The sequence below is a fragment of the Salarias fasciatus genome, chromosome 4 (genome assembly GCF_902148845.1).
Source record: "Salarias fasciatus chromosome 4, fSalaFa1.1, whole genome shotgun sequence".
NCBI classification, from domain to species: domain Eukaryota; kingdom Metazoa; phylum Chordata; class Actinopteri; order Blenniiformes; family Blenniidae; genus Salarias; species Salarias fasciatus.
In genome coordinates, this window is record NC_043748.1 from 1,231,188 (window position 1) to 1,259,101 (window position 27,914).

At 49.5% G+C, this 27,914-nt stretch overlaps 1 protein-coding gene and 1 non-coding gene across 4 annotated transcripts; one reads left to right on the forward strand and one right to left on the reverse strand.

The window, feature by feature from the left end:
* The first annotated feature begins 157 nt into the window (after window positions 1–157).
* cacnb1 (calcium channel, voltage-dependent, beta 1 subunit) lies at window positions 158–27,887 on the forward strand. Of its 3 annotated transcripts, XM_030089405.1 has the most exons (15): window positions 158–455; window positions 4,540–4,626; window positions 16,000–16,119; window positions 16,229–16,351; window positions 17,260–17,396; window positions 17,693–17,760; window positions 19,608–19,636; window positions 21,695–21,775; window positions 21,853–21,911; window positions 22,002–22,111; window positions 23,108–23,116; window positions 24,711–24,862; window positions 25,402–25,497; window positions 25,599–25,784; window positions 27,333–27,887. In XM_030089405.1, the coding sequence occupies exons 1-15, from the start codon at window positions 366–368 to the stop codon at window positions 27,867–27,869; spliced, it is 1,884 nt and encodes a 627-aa protein (XP_029945265.1). In that variant the 5' UTR covers window positions 158–365; the 3' UTR covers window positions 27,870–27,887. The 3 variants fall into 3 exon arrangements, with proteins under 3 accessions (XP_029945265.1, XP_029945267.1, XP_029945268.1); XM_030089407.1 differs by lacking the exon at window positions 23,108–23,116; XM_030089408.1 differs by lacking the exons at window positions 19,608–19,636; window positions 23,108–23,116; window positions 27,333–27,887 and adding an exon at window positions 19,129–19,289 and having other exon boundaries at window positions 25,599–27,120.
* On the reverse strand, window positions 3,953–4,024 carry trnac-gca (transfer RNA cysteine (anticodon GCA)). Its single transcript has one exon. It is a non-coding gene; the product is annotated as a tRNA-Cys (tRNA).
* Window positions 27,888–27,914: the final 27 nt, after the last annotated feature.

Below are 27,914 nucleotides of genomic sequence, written 5' to 3' on the forward strand. Positions count from 1 at the left end.
GTGTTTTTATTTTGAGGAAGCTCACGAAATGGGCGGTTTCTTGCTGGGTGGTTTTATTGTGGAGGAGCCGAGGCGGCGGCCGTGCGTGCGTCTTTACGCACGGCTTGACGGCTGCAGCGCGCGCGGCTGCTGGCGCGCGCCAGTGTGGAGCGCTATAGGCTGCAGGCAGGGAGGCAGCTGTGGCCATTACACCAGCAGCCAGCCCAGACCCATCAGCCGGCACAGCAAGACAGAAGATGAATCCATGGACCCCGTCATAGAGAAATAGATTAAATAAGAAGGGGGGGAAAAAAGAGGAAATTTAAGGGGAAAAAAAGAAGAAGAAGAAGAAGAAGAAAGAGAAGATCAGAACAAAGTTCAATCAAATGGTACAGAAAAGTAGTATGTCCAGGACGCCTTCGACCTCAACCCAGGAGATCCAGATGGACATGTTCGACCACCATCCTCACACACAGGTAGGAGACGAGAGGACATCAGTACAGAGAGATGGAGACGCGCGCGCGCGCACACACACACACACACACACACACGCCGCGACAGATGCTTTTTCCCACTTGTGGAGATTAACAGGTTGTTTTACATGAAGTCGCCTCCAGGAAGCTGCTGTCTGTTCTGGATCCTGACGGACGCTTTTATTCCTCCTCATGACAGATCGCAGCTTTTTCTCATGGTTTTATATCCGCATCGGATCCCTGGCGTGTGCGTGTGTGTGTGCCTGTGTGTGTTCAGTCGGAGATTGTGTTGGTTTTTCTCCGCCTATATTCCGTGTTGTCGCCGTGATGGAGCGCCTGTGTTTTCCTGCTGTCTGTCCTCCGGTTTCCCAGAAGAAGAAGAGGAAGAAAAACAACAATAAACCACGCCTTGGTTTAATTCTTCAGTAATTAACAGGGAAAACGTCGATCCGGCTCGCAGGGAGGCGGATCGGTCTAGTTTTAGGTAGAAATCTGGTGTTTTCAAAGTGTAGGAAGGTGACAACCCCCCCATCCAACCCCCCCTCCTCCATCCTCCATACTCAGGGCTTCATCCACATCCAGCACTAACTGTTTTATTTCTGCTTCTGTCGCCCTGGATGTTTAAGTTCTTCACACGTTTCACATTATTCAGTATTAATAAAACCAGTAATATACTGAAAAAGTGTTATTCTGTCAGTTGGATGCTTCAATAGTTGGTATTTATGTATCATCTGCAACGTTTTGCACTGAAAACTATTTTATCATGTGGATTAAACTGGCAGTAAATTAATTTATTTGACTGTGAAATTAAAAATTAAGAGTTTATCTTGTAGTTTGTTTTTTTTCTTTCTGATCCTTACAAAGTCGTCATTGAAAACCAAAAGCTTGTCATGTCAGAAAAAGAAATTAAAGCTGATCTCATCTCCATCAACAAGTCAGCCGGTCCTCTCTCTCCTGGTGCCACTTCGCTTTTCTCTTTTCCGATCAGCCACAAATAGACGCTGGTGTTTGGGAAGTGGCATGATGTTGTGGGCTTGTTTAGTCATATCAGTGTAAGTGGATTAAAAAAAAAAGAGAGGGATGAAAATATCTAGAACAAACACGCCCACGCCAAGCTCAGTCATTGTCTCTCTAGAGGAGGAAGGAGAGGAAAAAAAAAAAATCCACCTCGCCACAGACGAACCAACGCCAAGTCCTGCTTTCTCCTCCTCCCACTCCCCCCTTCCTCCAGCTCTCCTCATCCTCATCCTCAGCCGTTCGTTCTCCATCCTCTCTGAAGCAGGTTCCTCCTCGCTCAGCTCGTCCCGTCTGTTTTTAGAAATCAGATCTTTATCTGCTGTGGTGAGAAGCAGATGGACGCCCTGCTTGTGCCAGCCAGCAGGGTCCAGTGTGTGTGTGTGTGTGTGTGTGTGTGTGTGTGTGTGTGTGTGTGTGTTGCTCCTCGGTGTGTTTGTAATATCCTGAAGGAGACGGTCTGACCTGGAGTCAGCGGGTTGACGATCCCGCCTGTCGGACTGCAGATCGGCGCCGGTCTGTGCCGAGCGGAGTGAGGCGTGCCGAGGACCCCCGGCTGAGAGGGCTTCGCCTGCTCCGGCCTCCGCCCTCCTCGCCCCCCCCCAGCTCGCCCGCCACGCCCTCTTTAATTACACTCCTAATCTGGGAGGATGTTTACCAACAGGAAGCCTCGCCTCCCCGCTTCCTCTGGCATTTCTCTGCCCTTTGGCGACAGGAAGCGGCGCCGTCACGCCGAACCCCAAAGCCCCGCTGAACCGCTCCGGATCGTCGTCTCCGCTTGAATAATCTGCCCAAACCAAATGTGTTTAAATGAGTGATTTGGAAATGAAAGGTGAGGTGAGGGAGGCGTTTGAATGTTGAATCACTCAGAGCTTTATGCTTGTTCTATACATGTTTTCTGAAATGAAGAATGTCAAGAATACATTTGAAGTATTGAGGAGAACAACAGCCATGAAGCTTAAATGTCAAGAAAGCTGGATACTTTCAGAATTAGATTTCATGAAATCCTTCTAATTATCGCCACATATTGTGAGAGCGGGAGGAATCTGGTGATCTGCGGCTCTGAAAACCCCCGGGCAGAGAACCAGCGATGTCAAGAGTTTTACAAGATTTTGAGCTTTCATGAAGCTTCCAGCCGTCATGAGCTGCAGCGAGAGGCCTGCTGATGGCCAGAGCGCTGTTTACACTCCTCCTGCACCGTCCACCTGGCTGCTGTTTGAAGACAGTGTGTGTGTGTGTGTGTGTGTGTGTGTGTGCCCTTCAACCAGACGGCCCTCCTCTCCACCTCTTCCTCTGGTCCCACGTTAAGCACTCAGACTCGTTTAGCACTGATTCACTGCGCCGTGCGCTCCGGAGGCGACGCTGCTCCGAATGTGTTTCAAAGGCGAGTAAATATTGGGACGAAAAAGAAAAAGGAAAAGAAAAAACACTGAGCCGTATCTCAGCTGCGTGACAAACTATTTTCCTTTGTAGCAACGCAGCATTTTCACATGTCGAAAACAAGTCATGATTCTTGGACGGCCCCTCAGCCGGTGTAGGTGGAGCGCCGTGCCAAAGCGGTGGCGTCGTCCTCCGATTTCTCATCTGAAGCTGAAGCTCGCTTCCCGTCGGCATCTTCTCGCTCTGCTCGTTTCGTTGGGAATTCTGAGGTTCGAGCTGTTTCAGAGGATTCCTGTAACGGATGTAGCGGACGGTGTTTGTTTAACGGCGGCCATGACAGCGCCGTGATGATGATGAGGAGATGAGGACGATCCAGGAGACATTCAAGCTTCTGTTTGTGATCTGGAGTTGGTACATTGTGCATGGTGTGTGTTGACGGGAGGTTATCGATTAATCAGTCCTGAAGACATCAAAGCTTCAGCTGTGGAAACAGGTCAGCGGTGTCAGGCTGGCTTCAGTTCACAGAGGTGCAGGTAAATTATGAAGAAGGTGGACTTGGAGTTGAATATATATTCTTAAACCTGAACAAGTTGAGAACGGTGCACTTTTACTATAACAAGCATTTTATCCTGATGAAAAACACAGTAAATTATCTTTAAACCAGATTCTTCACACTGTGGTTCATAAATGACGTCCCAGAATCCTCCAGTGTTAGGTATCTGCTACTCTCACACAGAAACAGTCAGTTTTATTGAGAATTTTTGATGTTTTCTTTGTAATTTTCGCTTTTTTTTTAAAGGTCATCATATGAGCTGGATTAGCTTCATGCGTGACGTCCTGAACTCGGAGTCGGATCGTCTGGCTCACTGGACTCTCAGTGAACTCCTGAACAAGTGACTCATCAGCAAGGCACATTTTGCGATGACGTGTCACTGCAAGCGCTGTCAGCGTGTGTGTGTGTGTGTGTGTGTGTGTGTGAGTTCGGTTGCGGGTCGGATGAGGAGCAGGCGTCTGTGTAAACAAGATGAAATATGCAGAAGTGCGGCGCTTTCATGTGGGGAGGCGACAGCTGGTCCTGCTGGAACACGACCCAGCTACAGAAAACTAGGGGGCATCCGGATTTGAACCGGAGACCTCTTGATCTGCAGTCAAATGCTCTACCACTGAGCTATACCCCCTGCTGTGAAGGAAGGCCTGGCGGCGCGTGGAAGCGGGTGTTTGCTCAGCGCGGCGTTCAACCGGCCGCTCTGTTTATCCTTTGATAGCCGGTCCCGGCAAATGTGATTAGCTGGCATTGCGTAACCATGGCGACGCGGCCGGGGTGGGCTGCTAATGCAATGTGTGGCCTCTGCCCAACCCGGGCAGGTCATCCGCCTGCGGTCCGCCAATCAGATTACAAGGTCCCAGTTTGCATCAGAACATGAAAAATGAGGAGTAATGAAAGGCGCGCGCACACACACACACACACACACACAGACACACACACACACTGCCGCTTTGTGCCGCTATATCTGACCGTCACATCACATTCAGACGCTCCCAGAAAATCCTGTGTGAAATGTTAACGCCTGTCGTGCTCCCCAGGACCGAGATCTTCTCTGAAATATGTCAGCATCCTGCAGAAACTCTCTTAAACTTTCCCGTTCTTCCTCTTCTCCTCTCCTTTTTGCTCTCCATCCTGCCCGGCCTCCAGGGAAAGTACGCCAAGAGGAAGAGCCGCTTCAAGCGCTCGGATGGCAGCACCTCCTCCGACACCACCTCCAACAGCTTCGTCCGACAGGTAGCGTGTCGTTGCCGCCCGCCGTCCCTCAGAGCCTTCCTCAGCGGTCCGATCGTTCGCACTGCACCTTCGAACTTCTTACGATAGAATCAATGAGACTCTGGCTTTTTACGCTCTGAACAAAAAGCCTGCAGATAAAACACCAAATGCACAATCTCCATCTAATCTTCGCGTACAGAAACGCCACTTAAACACCCACTCAGTTTCCCTCGTTTATTTATCCCCCCACGCCGCAGGCAGAGCACCTGGACGGCGTCCAGGGCGATCGGCGCCGTTGTAAGAACACATTCAGCACGGTTCATGAGATGCATGTCGCCTAACTTAAAGAAGAAGGAAAGAAAACTTTCAAACAGGGAAGACATGTTGAGAGCACAGTTTGAACTGGAAACCCTCGTAACCACTACACCTGTGGATGGCGGCTCACAGAGATTTCCTGTTTTCTAACCCAGATTTTTCATCTACATAACATAAGTGCTAACCACTGAGCAGCAAAAGCAACACAAACCTAGTTTAAAATGCAGCTGTGTCGATTTTAAATGATTTTTTTTTTTTTTTTTTTGGTTTTGGGGATAAAAATCTGATATATCCTGAAGCAAACTCTAAGATAAGGTCATCATCTATTATTGAAAGCATCTGGAAGATATTAGAATTTTAATAAACGGACTAAATAGAGTTTAAAACTGCAAGAAGCAAATCGGTTCAGGGACAGTTTCTATCCGACAGCAGTTAGGATCCTGAACAAAGGCTAAATGGAAGGATAATGCACTCAAACGATGGCAGTTTTTTTTTCTGCACCTGCACTGATGTTATTCTATTTGCATTGTATGCATCTTATTTATTTATATATTTATATGGATCTTTTTATCTACTTCATTTTTATGTTACTTATTTATGTCTGTCTTTGCACTGACTGAAGGGCTTCGCAATTTCGTTGTACTTGTTACAATGACAAATAAAGTTCTATTCTATTCTATTTTGGTTCTCAAAAAGCGCCTTGTACCAACCGAAAACAAAATAATTTCATCCTTTTTCAATGTAAAAAACTCCAGAATGTAATCTCAAAGTCTGATCCTTCATCATAAAAACATTTTGCCAATCATCTAATGAGTTGTTAAAAGTGTTAAACAGCAGCCGGTCGTGTTCTAGAAGCTAGTCGGCAGCGCCGCATCTCTGGGAAACGACAGGCTTTCCTCTCAGGTTTGGTTCGGGACGGCCGTCACGCCGGATTCTGTCCCTCAATGACAGCTGGGAAAAAAAAAAAAAATAATCTTTACAGTTTGATTACATGATTGACAAGTTACACACCTTTTGAAAAGTGAGCGGCGTTACTGTAACGAGGATAAATGGAAGTGATAAATAAGCTGCGATGACGGTGTAAGCAGGCTGACCTGGAGTCGGATTTCTGCTTCCTCCAAACCGTGACTTTCCCAGAAGACACCAGCGCGAAGACTGACGCTCATCCCCGTAAATCAGACAGTTTTCCAGGGATTGTGACTTTGTCTGCGAGTCAGCAGGCCTGCTGCGAGACGAAGGCTTGTTTGCTGTGTTTGGTTCCCTCAGCCTGTGAAGCAGCAGAAGGAGACATGTTTTATCTCCTCCTCTGCTTTAGAAGCTTATTGAATGATTCAGAAGGGGTGGAGGTTTGCGCCGTATCCCCTCCACTCCCCCGGAAAACCGCTAATCCTCCCATCTACTGTGTTTTTAGCTGTTTCCAATTAATGATTTTTTTTTTCTTTCCTTTCAATAATGAACTATTATTAATATTTGAAGACCTAACAAAAGTTGACGGTGCTAATAAAGTTCGCCTCGTTCGAAGTATAAAAAGCTGCCGGAGAGTCGGAGGGGTTTCCTTTGTGTGCGCTCCTCGCCCTGTTATTACCCAGGAGCTTTCCGTCCTCCATTAACACAACCTGGTATTTTCTCGTCTTGGAAACGAGCCGCGTCCTCCTGCTCTGTTCACCTTCTGCTCGTCTCAGGCGGCCCACGGACGCCGCCGCAGAGGGCGGGGTCAGAGTTCAGAAGAAACACCATTTTCTAGTGGATTCCTTTGGTTTGCAAAATCTCAAACAGCGTTTCCTGCTGAAACTCTTCCTCGATATAAGAACTGGCGCTCGTGCCCTCGTCTGCACATGACATTTCTCGGCGCTCCGCCGTGTCACCGCTAAACGACTCCCGCTTTTCCGCCTGACCCCTTGCTTTCTGGGAGGAAGCTTCTCCAGACTCGCCGGGTGACATTTTACGGTGACTTCCCCTCGAGTCAAACCTCCCCCTCCCCCCTCACTTCGGTTTCTGTAGGTTGGCGGCGTGCTCGCCGACCCCGCGTCCTTCATTAGCGTCTCTTCTTCGCGAGGTAACGAGGACTCATAAGCACGGCGAAGAACATCGGCTCCAGTGAGGGTGATTGAATGCCTCCCCGTCTCGTGCTAGCTCGCGGTGGTTCAGCAGCCGCCGGTGGACCGAGCCCTGAAACGTCCGGAGCGCCGGCCGCAGATTCCTCCGTCAGGCGTCATGTGTGTTCCTGTGCAGATACGAGCGCAGAGCCGAGCCCCGTATAGGCTTTACAGTCTCACACACACCTACGCAAAGTGCACACTCCCTCACCACACACACAGAAAATACACAAGAGCCACAATCAGCCAACGGTAGCGCTGGCTGGTACACTCGGCCCGGTTTCCACGGCAACCGGGCTGCTGAATCTCCCCCTGTGCACAGGCACAGTGGGATGGAGAGACGGAGAGGATGTTTCGATGGGGGTTGTGTTTGCAGCCTACGTGTTTGTGCCGTGCTAGTTTGTGTGTTAAGTTCAATACACACAAAAAAAAACACACACACACACACACACAGTGTGGTGGTCAGGTGTGTGTGAGGCTGTCTGCTGCACGTCTGCCGCTGTTCCAGTACAATCTGCTGCCGCCGCTGTCAGTGGGGGGAAACAGGGATTTTTTTTTTTATCCGAAGCGTTTGTATTCTGGGAAACATTATATCATCAACGGCTGGAAAATAAACCCACATGCTGAATATAGCGGCGTGATATAACGTGGCTCCTCAGGAGTCGACAGGATGAGCACATGGCAGCTGCTGAAGGATGTGGTTCATGAAGATGAGGAAGGCGTGAGGACCGCGGCAGAGCGAGAAAAAACTAACATCATTACGCTCTAATTTACATTTTTAATGCCTGCAAAATTAACTTTCAGCCATTGTGGAGGATGACTGATCATTTTTAATTAACTGAATTACACAACAAAACTTCTCCACCTGGAGAGGTTTAAGCATTTCTGAGAAGTAGCCGTTAAATCTTCATCCACTGGTCTGTAAAGACGACCGTTTAAAGACGTGTCCCTAAAGCTGGACAAGTCGACTCTCTTCACGGTGAAGCCGACTCTCATCCCTCAGTGACACTCTGGGACTCTCACTCAGGTTAACTCGCCAACTTTTTGCCGAATTTTGGATTTTCTGTTTCAGCTGAAACGGTGAAAACGAGCCATAAAGCTCCTTCGCCATGACGGACCAAAGGAAAACAATTCAGTGCACGTGCATCCCAGCACAGTGCTGGGAACGGGATGCTGCCAGTGTTGCACAATGTTGTAATTTTCTGCCATCCCTTCGCCGGTAAATCTGAAAATTCCAAACAGACAGAGGGGTTTAACTTGCTGAAGCTGAGCCTATTTTGTCAGGCTTCTGTTGTAAATCATGAATCTCTGCGAGCGCACGGTTTCTGTGAATGATCGCAGAGTCACATTTGCAATAAATCGCTGAAGTTTGCCAAGTGAGTTGACAAAGTGACGCCACACTGATCTGGGTGTTTGGTAATTCATTCGGTTGATGCTGCAGTCGCGTTTGTTGCATGTGAAATAGTCGAGGGCCTCCGGTTAAATCTGATATGGACCGGAGTTACATTTCCTCCTGCGATGTCGTTTAGATAAAGGCTTGATTTTTGAAGGATTTTTCAGGCTGCAACACTCATACTCATCTAGAAACACTTCCCACCGAGCACTTACTCATTCCCACCACCCGACCACGAGGAGCGATTCTCGCTCAGAGGTCGGCGGCGGAGGGACACTTCCAGGCTTTTGTTCCCGACGCTCGGCTTCCAGCTGCTGCGGCAGGTTTCCCCCCCCCCCTCTCCTGTTGTCACCAGCTCCAGAGACAGGAGAGGAGGAGGAGGAGGAGGAGGAGGTGGGGGGGGGGGGTTCCTGTCAGGATGCTACAGGTTGCCCTCTAGTGGACTGATTCGACCCCCTCTGCCACCGCCGCCGCCCATCTCCACCCAACCGGCGTCCTGAACCTGGAGCAGATGACGTCCTGGTGGTTCATAGGAAATTATGGATCTGACTGTTTTATTAGTGACATCGAGTTACATCCCAGATCGTTGGGATTTGTGTCCTCAGTTCACTGCTGCGGCCCAAATCCCCCCCCCCCCCCCCCCCCCCCCATTTCTTTTGAACCTTTCTTCGTGTCATTAATCCCTTTTTCCAGGAGATTGACAAAGAAATAGAGATACAGACAATTGAATTTTGGAAGAATTCAATCCGGACAGCAGGAATAGAGAGATCAGGGAAGGTTTGGTGGGGGTGGGGGGGGTTTCCCTGGCTGCTGCCCCAGTCCCCTCTCACGTCAGCTGGGCCACTGAATGGCTGACGGCGGCATACCGAGCCTCCTCCCGGGGCTCAGTGCGCCCGCGGCCCTGTTTCTGCCGGGCCGCGGCTAAATATATTTCCCCAGTTTGCAAATGTAGCACAAGTCCTGCAACCCGACCCCCCCGGCCCGCCGCTGCTCCGGCTCCTTTCCTCTTCACAGGGTTCACGTTCCTCAGGCTGCAGAGGTGGGGGTGGGCGTGTGTGTGTGTGTGTGTGTGTGTGTGTGAGAAAGGGTGAAGCGGGCGCTCTTTTAGTTTCATGCATACACCTTCTCTGCTCTGTCTTTCTCCCATATTACACACACACACACACACACACACACACACACACACACACACACACACACACACACACACACACACACCCCCATCCAGTCACAAACACATCCGGACACTTATGCACTTGTTGAAACTAGCTCGCTGACACTCACACTCAATCCCCCTACCACCCTCTCTCTCTCGCTCTCTCTCTCTCTCTCTCTCTCCCCCTCTTCCTCTCTCTCTCTCTCACACACACACACACACTTACACACACTTATAGACGTAACTCTGCCTGTGGACTCCGGCGTTGCCCCCTTGGTTTGCCGTGGAGCGGCGAGTGTGGCAAACGAGGTATGGAGAGGAACGAGCGGATCCAGAGGCCCGTGATGGTAAGAACAGTTCTGGACCTCAGTCTGCAGGCGGGGAGCTTTAGTCCCGGCTGATGTGGGAGTGTGTGTGTGTGTGTGTGTGTGTGTGTGTGTGTGTGTGTGAAGTGTCTTCATGGCCGTCTCTCCAGCGGCTTTGGTTTTGACAGATCAGCAGACACCTTTGCTGTGAGACTTGACAGGAAAAATGTGAAGTTTTTCCAGCCGATGGCGTCAGAACCCCCGCCACGGCCCCCCTTCCTTCCCTCCCTCCCTCCTCCCCGGACCGCCGTCTTCCTCGTCTCCCCCTCGTCCGGCGGTGCGGTGCGATTCCATTTTGGGCCGGGCCGCAGCTGCTGGGAAAGGCGCTGTGTTTTTAATTAGACTTCCAGTCCTGCCGGCCGTCTGTGCTGCTATGCCGCCCGTATGACCATTTCAGAGGGGCCGGATTCACTGCGGCCCCCCCCCCCCTCAACTCATACAGGCCCGGCCTGGGTCTGCTGATCAGATTGGTTTGATAAAATGAACAAAAAGACGTTCAAATTATAGTAATATAGTCGATCAATTCAAGAAATGGTGTTTGATAGAAGCATTCATCTTATTCCATTAGAATATTCAGTGTTTTCATACTTGACTGTTTATGAAAAGACAAATTATTTCATTAATATGAGGCATTAAAGCATTTCAGCTCCGGATTTGATTTTAAATCAAATTATCTTGTCTGGATTAAACAAAGGCAGCAGGAGAAGCGTCTCCCAGAAATAATCACGGCGCGCTGCTATCACCCGCACTTTGATTACTTATTATGTAAATCTGCCCGTTTTGCTCGATTGCCGCTCAGTTTATTAGAGACCGAATGTCTGTTTTTTAGCTGATGTTTGTTTACCTGTTTGTGTGGAACCAGATTGCTTACAAAATAAGGCGAGGAGCCATCCGTCCAGCCATCTTTTACAGAAACAAACAAGTGCCATGAAATGTGATACGTTCCTTAAATTTATTGAGATGGGAGGATTGGATTTTAAGTATTGGAAAAAGTAATAAGTGGAGGATTCAGTCGATATACACTTTATTAAATCATTTCAAGAATATAAAGAAAAGGAAGCAGAAGTTGAGGATTACAGTGAAGACCTGTAGGGTCAGGGTCAGGGTCAGGGTCAGGGTCAGGGTTAACCCTCTGCAAAATTGGTATAAAAGATGTAATGAAGTATAAATTCACAATGAGAGCTTCTGTTTCATGTTAGCAGAGATTTCTACTTGGCTTCAATCATGGCGTCCGACCCGTCCATCGCCGTGACCTCTGGGGGTCAGGGATGACGCGCCGCCAGCTGTGCCCTCCAGTGGTTGGAGGATGATGGGAAGTGGGAGGCTCAGAGCTGACTCAGCGTTGTTTTGTTGCAGCACATCGGAACAGTTTTTTTTTTTTTTTTTTGCACCCCTAAATTTAACTGCGTGTGATTGCACAGCTCAAGCCCCGCCCCCTTGATGTGGAATCCGTGGTGCTTGAAGCGCTTTGCTGTGTTTTAATCCAGGAATCGGGGGAACGTGTGTTTACTGCTGGGTTTCCCAGCTTCTGTTTGTTTGTAAAAAAAAAAAAAACTGAAAAAGGGGATTTCTGGCTGAGTTGAGTCCGTGACTCATCTTTCTGGTCATCTCCGCGCCGCCGTGCGGCCGGTTGCCATGGCTCCGCTGAAGCCTCGGTTTGTTCAGGAGCCCGTCCTCGGCGTTTGAGGAGTGTGGCCTGTTCTCGGCCCCGGTGTGTGACGTGAGCGCACGGCGGAGCTGCTGATGCATTCTGGCCGCCTGAGATGCGACGCCGTGTTCCCGTCGTCGGGGTGCTGGGGTCGGGGTCGGGGTCCCGTCGTTGACGGCTGTGGCGTCAAGCAAACAGGAAGAAGGATGCTTCACGTTGTCGCGCTCGCCTCGTTTCTGGGCCGATTTTCACATCATGGGACGTGATGAGTTTGAGGATATTTTTATTATCGGTTTAATTATCAGCGCCGGAGCTGTGGGGATGTTGAGCACTTCTTAGTCATGCATTGTGAATTATTCTGACAACACCTGCGTGGATGCTCCTGCTGTTTGGAGCGGCAGCAGATTGGATTCTGCCCCCTCTGCCCCGCGATCTGACGCAGCGCCACGGCGCCACCGGGGCGCTGATGTGGACTGTTTCACCGAGGTGCGAAAACGATGGAACATTTAGCAGAGCGCCACAATAAAAGTGCCAACTTTTTCAGGCTTAATGGAGAGCATTTCACTCCCCGTTTTGTTGCCTTCCGCCGCGTCGGGAGAAGCGCCGTTAGCTCATCTCCCTGCTGCGGGGCGACTCTTTTCACCCCTCATTATTCAAGGCACTTGTCTTTTTCCGTCCCTCCCTGCCTCCTTATTCTCTTATCCCCCCCCCCTGAAACCCCACCACCACCATGTGGCTCTGTTTCTCCTCCACCTTGCTTCATTCTATATCGATGCTGTAAAGAGCAGCTGTGGATTAATCAGGAGGGAAACACTCCTTTATTTTAAAAACCACAACCGCCTTGAATAGTTTACAAATGGTACAGATGGAGCACGGCTCTAAATTTCCAGTTTTCTTGTGCTTCATTCTCCACTGGAAACTTCAAATCAACGGGACAGACTCAAGGCTCCGCAGTTAGAGAAACCTCTGTTTGCTTTGTGGAAATGCAGCTAAAAGCGTCTCCCAGAGGTCGTCGCGCCTCGTTTGCCGGACGTCGTCGCCGGTCCGGGGGTGAGAAAACACCTCGCCGATCACCTGTTGAAAGGCCTTGATGCCGCCGAGCCCATCTGCCTTCAGGGTCTTTTATTTACTATCGATTTGCCGCGTCTGCCTCGGCGATGCGGCTCGCTCCGGCCGCCTGTAATGAGCTGCAGGAATGGTTACTATGACAGTGGCGCGGCCGCCGCCAATGGGAGAGCGGCGCCGCCGTCAGATGGCCTGTTGCTATTTTCAACAGGAGCTGTATGTGAAGTGAAGCAAGCAGCTAATTTAGAGACACAACCCGGTGACATGGGAGAAGAAGAAGAGGAGGAGGAGGGAGGAAGGAGGGAGGAAGGAAGGTAAACGGGGCGGATATTACGGCTGACTGACTTTTGGGTCGAAAACACTCACTCAGCGCAGATTTTAAATGCAATGGAGAGAAATTAAAACGATAAACTGCGCTCCATTAGCAAAGGTGGAACGGCTGAGTTTAATGAAGACTGATAATTAAGTGAAAGATTAATTTGCCAGTAATTGGTTTATGTTTGTGTTTCACAACCGTTTGCTAACAGCAGCATCTTTTAATTTGAAACTCATCAGGAAGCAAGCAAAGACCTCCGACTTCTGATGTGAGGGAGTGAGTGTGGAGACAGTCGCACCAGATTCTCTGGAATATGCTCGTGTTTGCTCGCGGAGGAGCTGTAATCACTGTCTTGGGGGGGTTGAAGTGGATTTTCTCCACAGTCCCTGCGATCCAGCTATGATTCAGCAGAAGTGGGGAACACTTTGACCATGGGGGGGGGGGCCTTTCCTCCCCGCTCGCTCGCTAAATTACCGCTGTGATGTGAATGGAGTGAGCGTGTGATTCAGAGACACAATCATTTCTTCACACACACTCGTCACCAGCCTCTCTTTCTCGCTTTACTCACTCTGCTGCATCACTGACCTGCTGTATTGAACAGGTTGCTCTGGACGTCACAGCTCCTGCTGGGGGGGTTTGTTGACCCGGTGTTCCTCAGGGCTCGGTGCTGGGATTTCACCGGTTTGGTGACTCAGCGGCGGCTAAGCGGGGGCGGCGCCGACGGCCCTCATTAGATCCTTCCTCCCACCTGAGCAGGACGCCGCCGCTCCGCTTCAAGAGCTGCGGCCTGAGCTAATGAAGCGGGAAGTGGCTGGAGGAGTCGCCGGCCGGCCGGCCGTCACCGTGGTAACAGGGAGGGTCTGCGATCGAGTGCGAGGCCGGAGTGACGTGATCCACGTCTGTATGTGTGTGTGTGTGTGTGTGCGTGTTCACATCAAACGTCGCGCAGAGACACATGGGAGGGAAGAGAGGAGCATTAATCACACGGTGGAAACCTGACAGAGACACAGGACGAATGAAGAGTCACACAAAGTGTTTTCAGGCCAAAACAACACAAAATATAGAAGATATGGAGCAAAAAATGCATCTAACTCAGTGCGTGTGTGATTGAAATATCTTGTGGAATATCAAATATTTTTTTGGATTTTTGGATTTTCTTGAAATGTGAGAAATGCAGTGAAGAAAATGCAATTTCAATAAAATACAATGCAAACCTACATTGTGAGCTGCAGAACTGAACACTGTATCGACACGCTGGATCCAACACTGCAGATCAAAACTGGAATAGAAATCTATCAATCACATCAAATCAGGATGAAGCATTCCTATCATATTTTTCTATGAATACAGGATACTTGCATACGTGTTTCTTCTCCTGCATTATAGAATTATTCTGGCCTCTGAGTCATTGTTTTTTGTTTGTTAGTTGCTCTTTGCATAAATATGCTGTATTTATCTGTGATTCTTTTTAATGCATTCAGAAACATTCATCCAATAAAGCTCACAGTGGAACTTTCCATGCATTCTTATATATTTAATTGGAAATATCAATCCATGAAATAATAACGCTATCACAAAAACAAAGTAAATTCCACGTGTCAATAAAACAATGATATAATTTTCAATGACAAAAAATTTTTGTCTTGCATTTACTGGTAAATTTGAAATTTCAAACCTGTTTTTGTTGCAGTGCTGTATCTTCTCTTCGTTTTACTTTCATTTTATTAGAGTAGTTAAGAAAAACAATCACAAAGACTTAAAGAAACAAGGAGCAGACCTCAGAGGTTTGGTTTAAACCTTTCTTTAAAATGCATTTATTTCCAGCTAGCGATACCTGATGACTGTTCATCCTGGACGTTCAGATAGTATGAGTTTCTTTTTCTTGTTGTATCAAAAAGATTTTCTAAATCATTTCTAAACACAAAAAAGAAAAGGAGGAAGCCTTGCATTGAACTTTAGGAATTACACATTGACCTTTAATAATGATTTTTGGAGAAACAGAGGCATAAGCAGTGGCTCCAGTTGGGGAAATCTTGTTTTTCTCTGAAGGAAGAAGAGGAAGAAAATCAAACACTGAAACAAAAACTGAATGTGGTGTAAATGTGGAGGTTGAAGCCTCAAATTTAACGTTACAGTGAGATGAGTCACAGCCTTGAGCTCTCGAGTTTGCATCTATGGACACAAAACTCTCATCTCAGAGAAGATCTGGTGAAATAAAGGATCATTCTGAGTCTTGGTGAATAAATTTTGCTTCTATATAAAACCTTTTTCCCATCTGAAGTCCCGGGCTCCGGCGCCGGCGTGGATCGCTCGCCACCGCGGAGCGCCACTGTTTGTTGTCCTGCCGGAGTGTGTCGTCTGACTGCACATGTTGAGAAGTTCCTCGTCGTCACTACATATGGCGGATGTCATCCTCCTGCGTTCTCACCTCTATTTTAAAAGCCCACACCTAGTGACTCACTGCCGCTGCCTGCCTCATTCAGCTGTCCGCATTCTTGTCAGCGCCTCCCACAATGCACCAGGCAGCCTGTCAGCCCCCCCCCCCCAAAAGAAAAACCCAGCAATGAGCGTACAAGTGGGATTGTTATATAAATTGAACACTGGAACACTTCAGGAGTTCGGCCTGCTTCTCTCTCTCTCTCTCTCACTCTCTCTCTCTCTCTCTCTCTCTCTCTCTGCGCCGGCTCCACAGGCCCGCCGGAGGCTCGGGTTTTTATTGTGGCAGGGGTGTCCGCATGGGGGGGGTCAGCGGCAGAGAGTCGGGTTGCGGTGCATGAGAGGTGGATGTGTTGGAAACCGAAGCCACTTCATGAGAAATTTATATCCAGGCCGATGTTATGAGCGCTGCCGGGGTCATCGCTGCCTCTCTGCCGGTTTCTGGCTCCTCTCGACACGCCCACGCTCTCACTTCTGCTGTGGAGAGGTTCCACGCCTCGGCCGCCGCGGAAAAATGTCAGCCCCTCGTTTTGCGTCCTTCACACGCGGTCGGCTTCGGTGGATGCCTCCTCGACCCCTCACCTGAACTGTGGCGGCGTTTCAGGGCTCGGCAGACTCCTACACCAGCCGGCCGTCGGACTCGGACGTGTCCCTGGAGGAGGACCCCGAGGCCCTGCGGAAGGAGGCCGACAGGCAGGCCCTCGCCACGCTGGAGAAAGCAAAGGTCAGAGGTCAGCGGTCACGCTGCGCCGCGCCATCGCCGTCACCGCCGCCGCCTCTGAGTCGAAATCCCTCGCGTTGGTAAAAGATGTGTCTGTTTTTGCCTCCCGCAGACCAAACCGGTGGCGTTTGCTGTCCGCACGAACGTGGGGTACAACCCCGGCCCCAGCGACGACGTCCCCGTGCAAGGCATGGCCATCTCCTTCGAAGCCAAAGACTTCCTGCACATCAAAGAGGTCTGGAGTCTCATTTTCCCCGCCTCGGTGTGGAAGTAGAGCTTAAGACAGAAGACGGGGGACGGCGTTGTGGGCGGGGCTTGGGGATCGTGGGCGGGAAGCCGGTGAGGGATCGTGCTCTGATCCACCGGCCGGGCCAGGAGTGGGAGTCGGCAACACGCTGATCCAAATCTGGGAAGAAACATTTCTGAAAATTGGCTCAAAAAAAAAAAACAGATCAGTGAAAGTAGGACTCAGTTTGTTTCTGATTTCTGAACACTGTCAGGCTACAGAATTAGTTTTTAGACACAAATATTTGGGAAATAAATATTTTGGACAGATCTGGGATGAGTTGTTTTTCGCCAGACGGGATTCATGATTCCAATTCTTAATACCAGCGAGCAGTGTTGATCCCACAGCGCATGTTTTTTCCTCCATATTGACAGAATGAGCACATCCCGCTCCAACAGCACTCCGTTTTCATTACAGTCAAGATCAATCTATAAAATACAGGCCAGAGACTCGCCAACAACCAGAATTTAGAAATAAAAAAAAATCCTTTTCGTCAACTAGCAGATGTCGGTTCAGGGTTATTTCTAGATTCGCTTCTCAGTTTGTTTCCAGTTGAACCTTCAAAGAAGCAGTTTGCTTCCCAACAACCCTGAGAGCAACAATGGAGAAGTGTTTCGACGTCGCTCACATCTCTGCGTGCCAAGAATCACTGATGAACGGAACGGCTGCTGTTCAGAGCAGAGCCAGCCGAATTCTCCACACTGTGACTCTAGCTTCAAATTATGGGAGATTTTTATTCATCAAAAACCAAAGAATTAGCTGTAAATTTGTCAGAGATGAAGCAAAGTGTTCATGAATGTGTGTGTCTTTGTGTGTGTGTGTGTGTGTGTGTGTGGCCCGATCCGTTCCGCATGCAGAAGTACAACAACGACTGGTGGATCGGCCGCCTGGTGAAGGAGGGCTGCGAGGTGGGCTTCATTCCCAGCCCGGTCAAGCTGGAGAACACGCGTCTGCTGCAGGAGCAGAGGATGAGACAGAACCGCCTCAGCTCCAGGTAGCCGTGAAAAAAAAAAAAAAGCAAACAGCGAGCCCCGCGCTTTAAAACAGATCAAACATGAGTCACTCTTCACCCCGGCGGCCAACCAAAATAGACCGAAGCACTGGCGTGAGTCACTGAGGGTCTTTGTGTTCACAGGTACGAGCTCCAAATGGATCTGTTTATTGAAATTGTTTGAAATAGTATCCAAAAAAAAAATCAACAGCGCCGTTATTGTAGTAGTACGGTTTGCGAAGCGAGGGCTCTCTCTGCCACTGAGTGATCTCCGCTGACTCTGTTTCCTTTTCTTCCAGTAAATCTGGAGGAAGTTCCAGTCTGGACGTTGCCACGGGAACCCGCAGGCCCACCCCGCCCGGCACAGGTGAGGCCGCGGCGTCCCGGGAGAAACGAGCCCGGCGACGGGCTTCTGATATTCAGATGAGAGTTTTGATTGGCCGGTTAGGCAGGGCCGGTCCCGGGGCGGAGGCAGGTCTGTGGGGGCCTGGAGCGACGGAGGGATTCGAGCTCAACAAACATGAATCCACTTCTCCACAGACTCCCTGGGAGGAGTCTTCACCCGTTTCCTGCAGGGAGGATGCGGTTGTGAATTTCCAAAGCACCGCCGGCAGAAATCGATTTGAAGGGCAAAATGTTCTCCCTCCCGTTTTGAAATGCTCCTTCTGCGAGACTCGGAGGTCACCCACGTTTTGGAAGCGCTCCGAGGCCGAAACGCAGCCACTGCAGAGATGAAATTGACTCCATGCCAAGAAAATAAAAAGTGAAAAAACCGTGCTTTGGGTCACGGCTGAAAGTTTACAATAAAACTGAAGAATTCCACAGAAGTTGAAAGAAATCAGATCGAGCAGAATCTGAGTCCAGGGGAACAGTCCAACATCATTTGATTTGAATTATTTGATTGAACTAGAAGTCTGAAGTCAAGGTGATGAAACACACTTCCTGATGGCAGGGTGTCTTTTTGTTGACGCAGAACGATTCCACTGTGTTTCCTAGGGATGCACCGATACCGAGACGAGCATCGGGTCCGATACTGCACTGAGTACTCGTATTCAGGGTGAGGCCCCTGATACCACCATGAGCAGAGGCTGTGTAGAGGCGATACACAAAGCTCTGCATATGAATCAAGCCTTAGTACTTCTAAAAAGTACTCATATCTGTATTTGGTATCGATAAATCGCTGAAGCTCGTATTCATACTCATCCTTTAAAAACGTGGAATTGGTGCATCCTTAGTGTTTACTTGTGTAAGTTTACTCTGGAAAAACACCTAAACTTGATCATGTTAACATGTAATAATAATGATAATCAGGTTTCCAGGTGGATTTATTGTTCTGGTCACACTCGACCAGGGATGTCGTCGTGGTCATAGTTTGCGAGAAGCTAAGTGGTATCAGTCCTCTCATCTGAAGCCCCAACAGAAAACATCGATTTGCCCCAAATCCCTGATTGGACCCCTAAAAAAAAAACAGACACCCGCCCCGTCCCCCCTTCATCACCCTTTCCATCCCTCCTCCTCCTCCGCTGCTCTCTCTGTCGCTTCCTTCACTCTGTTGATGACGTGATGTTTCTTCATTTTATCTTTCTCGCTCGTCGCTGAAATCATTCCGCCGCCTTCTTTTCTTCCTCCGCTGTTATTTTCCTCCTCCTCCCCTCATCTGGCCTCCTCTCTTCCCGTCCTGTTCTCTGTCTCTGCACCGCCCCCTCCTCCTCCTCCTCCGGCCCCCCCCACCCAGCTCATGTGGACATGTCCACAGTGGCCTTTGACGTTGACCCCCTGGACCTGGATGCTGAGGAGCCCCCCGAGTTGCAGGGGGACGCCCGCTCCCCCAAGGGCATGTCGGGCAGCGTCACGTCCCCCCAGGCCAACGCCCACCGACTGCCCTTCTTTAAGAAGGTAACACCAGGGACATCCGGCCCCCCTGCCCCCCCTCAGAGCTCTCACTAACTCCTGCTGTGCCCCCCCCCCCCCCCCCCCCCCCCCCCCCGCCCCGGTCTAACCCCGTCCGCCCCTGGATCTCTGTGATCGCTGAGCTGGGGGTGGGAGGCCTTGAACTAACCGATGCACGCCGTAAATGGCTGAAAATCAACCCAAACTCTGCCCCCCCCCCCCATCCCGATCCTAACATGTCCGTGACTAAACATGCTCTTGTGTTTTGTGCTTCTTCTTCTTCTTCCGCTGTTTTCCTGGCTGTTGTGTGGAATGCTACCGTAGGCGGTCCGGCTAAACAGAAACAGAAGTCGGTGAGTGTGGTTTGTTCTAAACACTAACCTCTTTAACTTTTCACCTTTTTTTTTTTTTTTTTTTTTTTTTTTTTAAATTGAACCTCCGTCTCCACGTCTTGCGTTCCCCATCCTGTGGTCGCCTGTCGGTTACGTTCTGTCCATTTGAAGCTGCGCTCTGAAGCATGGTAGCGGCAGCCGCAGGTGCGGATCCGCCGCGGACCCTGTCATAATGCGTCCTGACACGCTTTCCTTTCCATTTTACGACGGCCGATCTGAGCGACAGCGGCTGTTTTCACGCTTTTCAGCGCAAGTTCAATCAAATGTCCTGGCTTAAAGCTGCAGCTCAGATCAAAATAACGGTCATGACTTTCAGAAAAAGTAGTTTTAAAAAAAAAGAAAAGTCATTCACGTCTCCGTAGCTGGGGATCTGATGGGAGGCCGTCATAATGAGCGGTCCTGCGGTTCTCCATTTCCACATGTCCCCCATCAGACCTGCTACTCACGGCTCCACACTGCGCCCGGCGCTGCTGTTATTCACAGCCAATAAGTGGTATTGTTACGTCCTGTGCTCCGGCTCTGCCCCGGTGTAGACAAGAGCCATTTGGACGCTTTTAAAAAAGTGTATTTTTAGCCCTCTATGAATACAAATGAGGTGAAATGAGCTTCCGTTGCTCTGCTTTATGTAATATAATGCCCGGAGTGCGGGACACTCCAGCGTTTTCTCCAGCCTGAAGAGCTGCGCAGCACGTACAGGAGAGGAGGCGTGCTCGGAATATAAATCAAAAAAACTCCCCATTTTATTGTTGTCAGAGTTTCTAGGATGTGTGACCCTGTTCTCGCTGAAGAAAACAGTTTCTAAAGAGGACAGATGCTTGTGGATGAATCATCCTTTCTGTGATTCATGATGTACATTTATACCTTAAGTCGGTGTGCTGTCGGCGTCGTGTTTGTGTTTGTGTGTGGGCGCTTTGTGTAAGTCGGCGTCTTGTTTTCTGCCGTAAACGTCTCAAGGAAAGCCGCAGATTTACAGACGTACAGAGTCCAAGACTTGATGCTGAGTGGTCGTTCTAAAAAAAAAATCAGGCAACTTCAGCTCGTCTCAATAAAAACAGGAACATTTGTGGTCGGTCAGATCCGACTCACAGATATATTGTCCTCAATCCAACACAACACAACGCAAATGTGATATTTTTTTCTGCGAACTCAGCCGTGAGCGGTGCTGATGCAGAGAGAAAGGAGGAGATCTGGGAGTTTAGAAAGAGCTGCAGCAGCAGGATTGTGGCCTGAGGGCCTCTGATCAAACCTCTGCAGCATTAGAGATGACATTCTGATCAGAGAAGCTTCAGGATTCATCTGCGGCTGACTGATGATGCTCTGAAGCAGATTCACTGTCATGCAGAATTCCGAGCATCTTAAATACGGATTGGAAACTTTTTCCTTCACGGTGGTGAGACGTTCAGCATAGCAGCCCCGAATCATGATGCTTCCTCCACCGTGCATTTATCCAGTATCCCAGAATGCATCAGAAACGTATCCTTCCAGGCAGAAATCTTTGAAATAGACCTTTCTGTGACTTGCTGATGGCTGAGCTCAGCTTTATTTAACTTCATTTCACAAAAGACGTGGTAAATACCAACGAGTGGGATTGATCAACTTTTTTAGAATTGTAAAAAATCACACCTCAGATGCAAGAAGTGGACTTTACTCTCACGACAGCACGAAGGTGTGAAGTATGACGTGTGTGTGTGTGTGTGTGTGTGTGTGTGTGTGTGTGTGTGTGTGTGTGTGTGTGTGTGTGTGTGTGTGTGATGAGAGCCTCGGCACAGTCACCAGAACCTCCCCTCACACCCCGGCCCCCCCGGCGTCTGCTTTAATTATGGACACTTTAATTATGCGAGTCTGAAGCCGCCGCTTTCGCTGAGGAATTGATCCCCGCCTCCCAACATTCATAGACAGTCAATAAAACAAATGGACTCTGGCCGTCTGAGCGCGGCCGTCCATCAATCTGCCCGCTCAGCAGAACGTTGACGTAGACGTGAGTGTGAGTCTGAACCTGTGTTCCCTCTCCCCGCCCAGATGGAGCACGTCCCGCCGTACGACGTGGTTCCCTCCATGAGACCCATCATCCTGGTCGGACCTTCGCTCAAAGGCTACGAGGTGAGGCGCCGAACCGACACACGGCTCCACACTCAGAGGTTCCAGCTCCCCAAACCCGCTGGCTGCTGTTTTTCCAGGTGACGGACATGATGCAGAAAGCGCTCTTCGACTTTCTGAAGCACAAGTTTGAAGGCAGGTGAGTCTCGGCGCCGCGACGCTTCCTCCTCCTCCTCTTCGCCGGTCCATCGTCCGTCAAAGCCGCTAACGGGCCGGGCCTCTGTCTCAGGATATCCATCACGCGGGTGACGGCCGACATCTCGCTCGCCAAGCGCTCCGTCCTCAACAACCCCAGCAAACACACCATCATCGAGCGCTCCAGCACCCGCTCCAGCCTGGGTAAGATGGCCGCCGCCGCCGCCGCGTGGTCGGGCTGTCCATCACCCCATGTTTTACTTCACTCTCACTATCTGTGTGTCGTCTGTTGACTGCTTTAAATGTCTGTTTTCTGAAGGTAGCATTTCTTTAAAATTCAATTCTAAATATTCACCCCAAACTTCTCGAAGATGGGAAAGAAAAAAGTGGTTTGGGACTGAAAATGTCGATGTATCATTTGTGAAATTTATATTTATATATTATATTTTTTTTTTTGTAGTGTTCCAGTCTTTTAATCTGATTTTCCAAACACAGATTGATGCCATTTTGTTCTTTTTGTTCTTTTATTTATTTTTTGCCATATATAAATATTCTAAAAGTGCACTTTTTATCTGAGATGGAAAAATGATGTCCGTTAGTTCGTTGTCCTCATGTTTCACCTGAGATCAGGGGTGTAGACTAGAAGTTCAGACTAAATGAGATTTATAACGATATATGTGTTAAATCAGACATCCAGAGTGATTTAATATTCTAGCTACTGTAGTTCTCCACATCTGAAACTTCTTCCTGTCACACTTTAAAGTTAGTGGCGATAACAACGTGCCAAAGACCTGAAAGGATTGAATTTCTTCAGCCTTTTATAGCTGGAACTCTTGTCACTGTCAGAAATAAGACAGATATTTCAGGGACATGTGTGAATATAACCTGGTTAAAGCCTCAGTTTGTTTTTTATTTTTTCCCCAGAGGTAAAGACAATTACAGTTTAAGACATGTTCAGAATTTAAATGTCCAAATAATGGACACATACGCATATTTCGCACAGTTTCAGTCGTCTCTTTCGGTTTTACCAGCAGCCAGAAGTGACTGGGAGCGTCTGAAGACTCAACAGTGTTTTATTTCTTCCTGTTCTGATTGTCTGACCCGGCCTCCTCTCTCTCTCCATCCTGTCCTCCCTGCTCTTCACCCATCCTTTCTCCCCCACCACCACCCGCCTCCTCCCTCCACTGTCCTTTGATCCAGACGTTCTGGGTACGTATGCTCTCCTCGCTCCCCCCCCCCCCCCCCCCCCCCTTCCTCCCCCTCTAACTATATTCATCATCCGGCTCATCCATCGTTTGTCTGCCTGTCTGCCTGCCTGTCACTTTCTCTGTTTCTCATACGTCTGTGTGACAGCCTGCAGTCTCTTAACAGCAACAAAAAAGAAAGAAACGAATTAACAAGACGTGCCGCGGGATCAGATCTGTGGGAGGAAAGACGAAACTTTCCATACGGCTGCTGCGATGGTTGTGCTCCGAAACACCATGTTATCACTCAGAAAACCTCCGTCTGAGAGTCAGGAGCCGCCGTGTCATCTGATTTATCTTAATCTTAATGTTTTGCTTTAGAAAACGGTTATGAAACCTCGAGCTGAAAGTCCTTTTTAATAGCAAGTCATTACTTATGTACTTGAGTCCATTTCAAGGATTTTTCTGTGTTTTTCTGTATAAAAACTTAACTTAAAAGATGTGATAATCAGATTATGTTCAGCATACGAAACAGATGTTTAAGAGAACAACTTGTGAGGAAAATGAAGAAATCACATCGACCAATGAAGGCACTAACTCAACTCTTGACACGTAATTCTGTGTAATAATCTAAATCTCATCGAGAGAGAGAGAGAGAGAGAGAGCGAGCGCTGCCCGTCCACGTCTTTGTGAAAGTTAACAGAAAGTCCGCCTGCTGCTGTTTCTTCACTTCAGTTAAAGCCCAGATTTGTTATCAGTCTCCAGAGGGCCCCTGGCCGTGACGCCCCCCCCCTCCTCGGCCCTCTGGAGGCCCCGTCCCTCTGCGGATCGCCCCGGCTCTACTATCTCGCCCGGTGGTTGGCGGTACGCTGCCCAGACAGGCGGGAGAACATTCAGCTTTTGCGGCTTTTAATCTCCGTCCTCCTCCTCACACGTCAACACGCCGATAAGAGAGAGCAGCTGCCTTCGAAATACTAAATAATCAGCTGGAGCGAGCCGCCGCCGAGGAACAATGAGCACAAAACGCCCGGGCACTCCACAACCTTGAGTGGCTCACCTGATAGAATAATTACCGCTGTGCTTATTAGCGCTAACACAAACTAATGTTCCACTCCATTTGTTTAATGAGGGTGTTTTTGTTTGTTTATTTGTTTCTGTTTTTTACTGACATGGTGAGAAATTGTGCCCTTATTGTAAGTTATTCCAAGAACCACAGGCATCTCATTCTTAAGTGCCTCCTTCCCCCGCAAAAAGAAAGAAAGAAAAAAAAAAGTTTAAAAATAAATAAATAAGTGAATAAAATGAAATAAAAACAAGCACTTAAGGAAGAGTGAGCGAGTGAGGGGAGGCGGCGTCAGAATGAGGATGCTGCAGTGCTCCATTTAGCTCGGCGTAAATGGAACTCAAACTGCGGTCCGATCTGATTCATATGCTTGGAAGCATTTCTGACATGCATGAGTAAGAACTGACTCCTCACTCATGGATCTGTGCACCGGATGAACTGCAGCCGCACTGCTGGGGAATGCTTTTCCCTCTGTCCTGCCGTATTTATTTGTCTTATTTGTTCTGTTTTTTCTTCCTCTTCCTCTTCTTCTTCTTCTTCTTCCCCGGGCCTCCAGCGGAGGTGCAGAGTGAGATCGAGCGTATCTTCGAGCTGGCACGCACCCTCCAGCTGGTCGCTCTGGACGCCGACACCATCAACCACCCCTCCCAGCTGGCCAAGACCTCCCTGGCCCCCATCATCGTCTATATCAAAATAGCTTCGCCGAAGGTGTGACCACCATGAAAGACGTGCACGGCCACGCACACCCAGTTAACATTCTGAAAAGTTCATTTTACAGCCTTATTCTGGACTAACAGGTGCATCATGCAAAAGATAAGCAGTAACACCTTTGTACTGTAGGTGGCAGCAGTGAGAAAGTCTGTGTTTTGATAATTAAACCGGTTTATTTTGTTATTGGATTCAGGACAGATGCTGAGTTTGCAGGCTGCACCTGCTAGTTCTCTCTGGAACTGAATCATTATTTTATGTCATAATTTAATTAGTTTGCCTCTTTTTTTTTTTACAAGTTTTACACGGCAAATTATACAACAGACTTTTAAATTATGTGTCAAGATAATACTTAAGCCTATTGCATGTCTTTTTTTTTTTTCTTTATTGGAAACATGGATTTTAAGTCAATGAAGTGGTTGTAAATGTGTCTGGAGTTAATTCTGGAGGGGAAAAAAGAAAGGAAACTAGTGGTTTTTTTTACAAGAAACACAGCTCAAGGTGCTTCACACAGTCGCTGCCCTGCTGTCGCCCTGCAGGTCCTCCAGAGGCTGATTAAGTCCAGGGGGAAGTCCCAGGCCAAACACCTCAACGTGCAGATGGTCGCAGCAGACAAGCTGGCTCAGTGCCCACCGGTGAGTCTCACTCAGGAACAAACGCCCCTCATTTTTTTAAAAGAAAAAGAAGAAAAAGGTGATTTTTTTTTTTTTTTTTTTTTTTTTTTGTCGTCCTGCAGGAGTTGTTCGACATCATCTTGGACGAGAACCAGCTGGAGGACGCCTGCGAGCACCTGGCCGACTACCTGGAGGCCTACTGGAAGGCCACGCACCCGCCCAGCAGCAACCCCCCCAACCCCCTGCTCAACCGCACCATGGCCACGGCCGCCCTGGCCGCCTCCCCCGAGCCCGTCTCCAACCTGCAGGTACAGGTGCTCACCTCCCTGCGCAGGAACATGGATCTGTGGCCCGAGTTGGACGGTGGCGTAGCCGGCGAGGGGAAAGAGGAAGAGCACACCCTCTGAAGCCCAGCGAGCAAGGGAAAGGGGGGGGGGGGTCGTCACCCCGAAGGAAGAGCGACTGAAGCCCTATTCATGCTGTATATAGAAACACAACACAGACACACACATGTATTTATACAAACGAGCCAAAACTTTCCCACACAGCCAGCTGTAGTGATCATCCAGCTTTTCAAACTGTGAAAGCGACTGAACTCAAAGCACACTGGACTCACGGATCGACCCCGCACACGCCTCCTCAACCCAGAAGGCTCTTCTCCGTCTCGCTGCAATCCAGAGTGAAATACCCTGTGCTGCCCCCGCCCTGCCCTCCGTGGCTCTCCGGCCTCCTCTCTCCAGCACTTTTTCTTCTTTCTCGGCGAGGCTGAATCCAGTTTGCCATCCTCCTCCTCCTCCTCCTCCTCCTCCTCCTCCGTGTTGCCATGGCGCCGCCCCTGAAAACAGCAAGTCATGTCCGCCTCTTCAAATAGAAACCCTGAGTTTGGTGGAGGCTGCTGCTAAATACTCTGTCCAGTTTAATCATTTCACCCTAAGAGCAAAAAAAGAAAAAAAACCACTAACTTCCCGTCAGATGTAAAAAGTCGCAGCACGCCGTCAGACTTCTGTTCGCCTCCAGACAGGTCGGCAGCGCCGCACCAAGAGATGCTGCACATCTTTGACAACTGGCTTTTTAACAGAAAGAAGCATGAGGGAAACTCATCTTCTGCTCTGCTGCAGTTCGTCCTGCTGTCACGCGCTACCAGCCACCAGATGGCGCTGTTGTGCTCAGTACTTGTGGACTAATTGCATGTCTGCTTTCAGGTGTGTGTGTTTGCACTGTGCAGTCATGCATGGTGTAACATGGTGTTGGTTATAAGCAGAGGTGGTGAGAGCACGTGGTGTTTTTTAAATAGATATGGGAGAAAACAAAAGTTCTAATCTGACTTTTTTGCTCAGTTTAAACCAACAAAAGTTAAAACGTTTTGAATATACTAGCAGTGCAAAATTAAAGGTAACTGTTTGTTTTTTAAACCAACAATTTTGTAAAACAAAAATCCAAATTGAGCTCAGTCTAATCATAAGTTTTCGTTCATACATTCTCTTCGTCACCAGTGTCACTTCTGATCTGGAGGTCTTTTTGTTTTTCCTCCTGTGTTTTTGCATTTTTTTCGGCATGAAATTCACTAACTGATGCCCAAAGCTTTGTGCTTCCTGTGTGTTGCTGTCCTGTACAGTTGGGTTGTTATCAAATCCAGTAAATTTGGTTAAAAAAAAATTGACTTCTCCCAGTAATAACTTTAGGATCACAAAGTGTGTGTGTTTGATGACTTCCCAGCTCTGTTTATAACCCGGCTGATGTCAGTCTAACCGAGTTAATCTCGCTGTGTGTGACCTGGCTGACTAACCACTGACCCTGTGTGTGTGTGTGTGTGTGTGTGTGTGTCTGCTTGGTTTGCATGGCCGCGCCGGCTGCAGGGGCCGTACCTGGTGCACGGCGAGCAGAAGCGAGAGGGGCCCATGACGGAGTGCGGGGGGAGCGGCGCCCTGCACGACTACCAGACGGACCTGGGCGGGAAGCCCCAGCAGCAGCAGCAGCAGGCCTACCTGCGCTCGTCGCGCGGCCAGCTGCGGGGGGGCAGCGGGCGGGGCCTGTCCAGGCAGGACACCTTCGACTCCGAGACCCAGGGCAGCCGGGACTCGGCCTACACCGAGGCCGGCGACTCCTGCATGGACATTGAGACCGACCCCTACGAGGAGCCGGAGCCCTACCGGGGGGGCGGGGGCGGCCGCCCGCACCCGGCGCAGCACCACGGCCGGCAGGCGTCCTGGGAGGACGAGGGGGCCGAGCCGGACCAGGAGAACCTCAACCACCCCTCGGCGCCCGGCCAGACGCAGCCGCACGGCCGCGCCAAGCTGAGGGAGCGCTACTGCCAGGACCCGGCGGACACGGGGGCCAACATGAGCTGCAACAAGAACCAGGACGAGTGGGGGCGGGACGTCTACATCCGCTGAGCGCTCATCAGACCACAGAGGCTACTGGGGGAGGGGGGTTCGGGG

What these genes read in the sequence shown, in the direction of transcription:
- cacnb1 (XM_030089405.1), top strand. Translation starts at nt 366, where the DNA reads ATGGTACAGAAAAGTAGTATGTCCAGGACGCCTTCGACCTCAACCCAG. An exon ending in ACCACCATCCTCACACACAG is followed by an intron (nt 456 to 4,539) that starts GTAGGAGACGAG and finishes CCCGGCCTCCAG; the next exon opens with GGAAAGTACGCCAAGAGGAA. An exon ending in CAGAACCGCCTCAGCTCCAG is followed by an intron (nt 17,397 to 17,692) that starts GTAGCCGTGAAA and finishes CTTTTCTTCCAG; the next exon opens with TAAATCTGGAGGAAGTTCCA.